The sequence below is a fragment of the Papaver somniferum genome, chromosome 3, assembly GCF_003573695.1.
Source record: "Papaver somniferum cultivar HN1 chromosome 3, ASM357369v1, whole genome shotgun sequence".
NCBI classification, from domain to species: Eukaryota; Viridiplantae; Streptophyta; class Magnoliopsida; order Ranunculales; family Papaveraceae; genus Papaver; species Papaver somniferum.
In genome coordinates this window covers 41,915,874-41,922,300 of record NC_039360.1, presented here as the reverse complement: position 1 = coordinate 41,922,300, position 6,427 = coordinate 41,915,874, and the positions used below count along the sequence as shown (strand labels likewise).

At 36.1% G+C, this 6,427-nt stretch overlaps 1 protein-coding gene across 1 annotated transcript; it reads left to right on the top strand.

Annotated features, from left to right (window-relative positions):
* The first annotated feature begins 1,527 nt into the window (after positions 1-1,527).
* Positions 1,528-6,013, top strand: LOC113359351 (ATP-dependent DNA helicase pif1-like). The gene is made up of 4 exons (XM_026603002.1): positions 1,528-1,816; positions 1,937-2,254; positions 3,098-3,282; positions 5,252-6,013. Exons 1-4 carry the CDS (start codon positions 1,528-1,530, stop codon positions 6,011-6,013), a joined length of 1,554 nt encoding a protein of 517 aa, XP_026458787.1.
* Positions 6,014-6,427: the final 414 nt, after the last annotated feature.

Below are 6,427 nucleotides of genomic sequence, written 5' to 3'. Positions count from 1 at the left end.
CCGTTATAATTTTCCTTCAGTCCAAGAAGTATCTATTATCGTGACTGAAAATCTAGGAGATGTTACGACAACTCAAGATATTTTGTTGCACCTTTACATTATGTTCTGTTATTCCCTTATGGAGAGCTAGGTTGGAGCATTGAGCTTGCACAATGGGATGCAGATGCAAAAAATATACAGATACAAGAATATCTCATATGCAGTTCTTTAGTTACCGACTATTCCAGTGTAGATCAGAATATTCAACAATCCTAAGAGGCCGAAACTTTTCCAGGAATTCTTAGTGGATGCATGGGATTCGACAGAACAGAATTGGTTGGATTATGTGAGATTTCACCAAGGAAAGTTACGCGCGGATCACTATGGTTCCATAATAAAAATGAAAGAAGATGGATTAATGCCTAATAAAGGAGGTACACCATGTGTTTTACCGTCATCACATATCGGGAGTCCAAGGAACATGTATGAAATTTACCAAGATTCAATGGCAATTACACGTTTTAACCATCATCCCGATATTTTCCTAACAATGACTGCAAATCCATAATGGCCAGAAACCCAAGGCGCGCTTCTAGAACACCAGCATGCCTGTGGTCGTCCTTATTTAGTGGCACGTGTTCTTGAATTGAAAAGGAAGGCGCTTATGGATGAGACAACGAAGAAGATTGTTTTCGGGAAAGTCGTAGCTCATGTACACACCATGGAATTCCAGAAACGAGGGCTACCACATATGCATCTGCTGATATTTTTTGAAAAATCAGAGAAAATCCTTACGGTTGAACATGTTGATAAATATGTATCAGTGGATTTCCCAGATGAGAATGAAGATCCAATTCTCTTTGATACAGTAACAAAGTGCATGGTTCACGGACCATGTGGTGATAGGAATCCAGAGTCTCCATGCATGAGAAAGGGAAAATGTACTAAAAATTACCCTAAAAGATACAATGATACTACGTGTTTAGATAGTGGCGGTTACCCAGTCTATCGTCGGAGAAATGATGGAAGAGAAGTTATCGTTCGCAAAGGACGTAAGGCTTACAACACTGACGTTGTACCTTACAACTCACACTTATCCAGAATGTTTAACTGCCATATAAACTTGAAAGTTTGTGCAGGAGTAAGAGCAGTAAAATACATCAACAAGTACATCTATAAAGGGTATGACAAAACAACAGTTTACGTTAGAGCAAAAGATGAAATGCAAATGTACATTGATGCAAGGTATATTGGACCTCCTGAAGCTGCATGGCATTTATTTGGTTATTCAATGCATAGAGAAGAACCAAATGTCGTAAGATTGGCAATCCATTTGCCAGGGAAGCAAATAATTATCTATGAATCAGAAGGAAGCATAGAAAGTGTCACGGATAAGGATGAGAACTATAAGTCAACATTAATGGTTATTTTGAATTTTATGTTGAAAATCCAACATCACCCGTATATACGTATCAAGAGTTCCCGCAGCACTTTGTCTGGAGTGATAAAAAGTGGAAAATCAGACAACGGGGTTTTGTGATTGCTAGAATGTACTTTGTATCCCTCAATGCTGGAGAACTGTATTACCTGAGACTGTTGCTAACCATTGTTGCGGGTGCAGATTCATTTGACAGTCTAAGAACGGTGAACGGTGAATTGTGCCATACATTCAAGAAAGCGTGCATAATACTTGGGTTACTAGAACATGAAGGAGAATGGCTAGCACTTCTTGAAGAGGTCGTGGATATCCATACAGGAAGTCAGTTAAGAAAGCTATTCAAAATCGTCTTATCTGATTGTAACCCAACAGAACCAGAACTTCTGTGGGCCAAGTTTGGTTTGAAAATGTGTGATGATCTCCCTCATAGATTGCGAACAATGTTCGTCATTCAAAATCCGACGGACGAACAAGTTTTGGATTAAGGATTGTACCTCTTGGATAAATTACTGTGTGAAGGCGGTAAGGAATTACAAAATTATTCTGACATGCCATTATCAAAAGGAAATTGGGGCAAGGTAGTTGGAAACAGGTTGATACATGAGCATAAGAAACTAGAGCTTGCAATACAACAACCAGAACTTCGAAAAAATATTGCAAGCTTGAACCGAGAACAGTTATCGGCGTACAAGGACATATTGGAGTCTGTCCAAAAAAGGGATGGTCGGTCACTTTTTCTGAATGGCAGTGCAGGAACAGGAAAAACATTCCTATATAATACAGTAGTTGCAAGTTTCCGATTCAATGGTGACATAGTCCTGACTGTTGCATCATCAGGTATTTCTTTACTTCCTTAAACTTTTCAACTTAAAAAAACGATACTTTAAAAGGATTTTGGATCCCTACAAAAGATGTTTCAATTAAAACTTTAGATTAAAAAATAGTCTTAGTGTACAAGATTGAATCCAGACTAAGTGGAACAATCCAGAAAGGACTAAATGCTTTTTTTATCTGCAACATCTTTATTGCAATAATCCAGTAAAAGATGGGGATTGCAATTGCAATATCTTTATGGGGATTTCATTTTTATAAAGTTGTTTCAAATAAATTGAATCCGGACTGAATTATTCAAACGGGGATTGCAACATATTCACAGGGACTGCAACATCTTTTATAGGGATTTCACTTTTATAAAGATTTCGCCTAGATCCAGTAAGCATAATCCATTCACCTATAAACCACTACAGCATAATGTAAGAATTTGAATCCTTATAAAAGACTCTAGAACTAAATATAGTCTTGGTATGGCGAACTTCTTATTGTTGATTGGATACAACCAGTGTAATTTCCTTTTCAACAATATGTTGAGCCTCATGCCGATGTAGTATGTGCTGAAACACAACAGGGAGTGTCCTTTGTTTCTTAACCAGAGATTCCAAGGAAACTCTTTTACAAGCAATCAGCTTATTTATTTTGACGGAACGAAATAACCTGTGAGTATACCTAAAAAATCAGCTACTCGATCCATGTCTTATCTGGAATTTCTGACGTATCATATATTTATATCGTAGGCCAAATAGTGTTCAGGACAGTGTCATTATAACAATACTACACCTTCCAATATCTATGAATGTTTGTTGATATTTTTTATTGAATTAATTCTAATTGATGTATCATTAGGTATTGCTTCACTACTTTTAGTGGGGGTCAGAACTTCATATTCAATTTTTAGAATTCTAATAGAGATCAACGAAAGCAGTGTACGTCCAATAGCTAAACAAACTATAGAAGTTGCACTTCTTAAAGAAGTAAAGCTAATTATATGGGATGAAGTTCCAATGCAGCTGATCGAATTTTATATAGTGGTAAAAGGTTGTCGTTCAGTCAGACTTATTGAGAATTTGTTTTAAGACTTAATAAAGAAAATAAGGAAAATATATACAAATATGGTGACAGGATGAAGAGAGGTTGGGACTCAGGATTCCACTGTTTTTCATGTTCATGGGGTTCAAAAATTAATTGTAGACATTTATAGCTCAAAACAAAGGAAACATCAACTCTATTATTTGCCAAAGTAGATTTAATAAAATACTACACGTAGGTCATAAGCATGGAGCATCAAAATTACCTAGAACTAAGCATGCTTCATCAAACAAAGTCACGAGTAGTTAATAGAAATCATAATTCATTAAAACTCAATGCAAATAGTAAATAAACAATTAATTAAGTTACCCCAATGGCGAAATCCAACTACCTCCGTTGTCCCAATGTTGGGTTTAACTCCTCATGTTGGAAATGCACTCAAAAGTTGATTTCATTGCTCAAAAAGGTGTTTGCAAGAGGAAAGAGTATAAAGCAGTGCGTTTGTAATAGATATAACTGTTACAGAGAAACATTAACAGGCTGTTGCAAACTAGAAAAAATTGTTACAGAATTGTTACAAAGTTATTGGATTTGAATGTATAGACAACGGTTTCTGCGACTGTCTAAATATGATGTTTTGTGTTCTTCCTCTTCTTCTTCGCCTGAAAGTGCAGAACTCGTCTGCAACTTCTTCTACGAACCAGAACTTCACCCCTAACTCTGCATACCCTCTGTTGCTCCTCAACTGCCTTTATATACACCACAGGACTAAGAATCTCTCGTAATTAAACCCCAAAATCTCCCGTAATCAATCAAGTATATTCAGTTTTATTACCATGCAGACTCAACAAATATCTTTCCATGTTTCTCTTCTTCGCGCGCCTGTTGTTGTCAACGCTCTCCCAACTCATTGAGAACACGTTCCAGATCACTCCTAACTCGCTGAGTACGCAGATTTTCCAAAACCAACCCAATGTATTGCTCCAACCACTGTTTCATCAGATGTCCACGATGCATCCCAAGTTTGCGAAACAAACGACTATACCAACCCTGTTTTGTAGAAACAAACTGGTTCCAATCCAAATCCGAGATTTAATCTCTCTCAAAACTCCCTATAATCCTTCAAAGAAATCTCGGGTTTTTGTGACTTCCCTGTTTTCTTTGAATCTGAGTATTGAGCCCAACTAGATTGAATCCAACACCCATATAACTCATCATCTGTCAAATAGAGTAAACCCAAAGAGTTTCAGCAATTGAATCTCCTGAAAACACGTTAAATTATCCAGCCCTAATTTCTGCAGAAGAAATAAGTTTTCCCGCCAAAAACAGAATTTGAAATGAAGAAGAAGGTCACCCCTTATCCAGAGTGCTTGGGTGCCGATAGTAATTAGTATACCCCTTATCAAATGAGTACCCCTTATCCAAAATTGGGATTCGAATAACACGTGTCTTCCGGGTGCCAAAATCAACTTTTCGAGCCGAATTTTCCAAAAATGTTTATTTCCCAAAAATGCCTACAAACACATAAAATACCAAAATTAGTACAAAATCGAGTGCCAACAATATATAGTATTGAGATCAAATCAGACACAAAAAATATGTCTATCAACAGCATAGATTCTGTGTAGAATCAGTTAATAAATTACTTAAAGATATATGTGAAAATGACTTACAATTTGGAGGTGTTACCGTTGTTATGGGGGGAGACTTCCGTCAAACTTTACCAGTTATTCCAAATGGAGGTCGTGCAGATGTAGTAGGAGCATGCATTAGAAGTTCTGTTATCTGGAAAAATATCAAAGTTTTGACACTTACAAAGAATATGTGCCTAGATAATGCGATCAAGAAAATATAGAATTCAGAGATTTCTTACTAGAGGTGATATTTTTTTATATTTCATTTAAAACAGTGACAAAATTTAAGATTTAAAATGAGATTTTGCTTCTTTTTTTTTTTACAAATATTGTGTAGGTTGGGTCAATATTAGAAGATAAAATAGGATTCCCTTCATCCGTAAATAGATGCAAAGACATGAAAGAGTTGATATCCAAACTGTATCCTTCATTAGGTACATGTAACCAGGTATCACCTGAAGAGTTAACTGAGAGGATCATTTTATCAGCACGTAATGATGATGTTAACGATATTAACATGGAAGCCCTAAACATTTTGGATGGAGATACATACACTTATTTAGATGCAGATAAATTGAATCCAGATGAGAGTGGAAAAATCCCACATTACAGCAGCGAATTCCTACAGAATCTGAATCCACCAGGAATGCCTCTATTCAAGTTAACTCTTAAAATTGGATGTCCAGTTATTCTGATGAGAAATCTATCCCCATCAGAGGGTCTTTGCAATGGTACTAGATTATTGGTTACTAAATGTGGTAGACATGTAATTCAAGCCAAAATTCTAACCGGACAAAAAGCAGGGGACACAGTATTGCTACCAAGAATATCATTTCAACCATCGGTCTCAGAATTAAATATAAACATGTTGAGGCGTCAGTTTCCAGTTCGAGTAGCTTATGCAATGACAATCAATAAATCACAGGGACAGTCTTTAGAGTATGTTGGGATCGATCTAAAAACTCCTGTTTTCAGCCATGGCCAACTTTACGTGGCTTTATCAAGATGCACTGCCGCCAAAAGAATAATAGTACTCCTTGAAGAAGATACTGAGACACTAGAAACAACAAAAATTGTATTTCCAGAAGTTTTATTGTAATTTTCTGTCGTATTATTTTATAAGTAATTAGTATGATTTATTCTATATTTCAACAATGCACGATATAAATAAGGCAATTCACTACATGTTTCATACTGTGGGATGTTATTTGACGTTATGACAAAAATCCTACAATTTGCATGTTCTCTCGAACATCATCGTCTAATTTGAATCTTTGGTATTTTTAAGTTCATGATCATTGTTATTTTTTGTATACAATTATTCATGCTATAGAAAAATCCTAGAGGAAATCAACTAAGGTAAAGACATTGGAAATTAAAAATAAGCATGTACCAGTTCATCATTTATAGATAAGCAGTGCCTTGAACTTTCTTCTTTGCTGTGTATCCATAAAGAGGGTTGCCACATGGGCATATCCTTTTTTGCTTGAATAAAAGGACAAACCACAGACTT

Bases quoted from the DNA above. Each gene is read 5' to 3' on its own strand.
- LOC113359351 (XM_026603002.1), top strand. From the start codon at position 1,528: ATGTACTTTGTATCCCTCAATGCTGGAGAACTGTATTACCTGAGACTG. The intron at 1,817-1,936 runs GTTTGAAAATGT...TACTGTGTGAAG, and splicing joins ACTTCTGTGGGCCAAGTTTG to GCGGTAAGGAATTACAAAAT. The intron at 2,255-3,097 runs GTATTTCTTTAC...ATGTATCATTAG, and splicing joins CCTGACTGTTGCATCATCAG to GTATTGCTTCACTACTTTTA.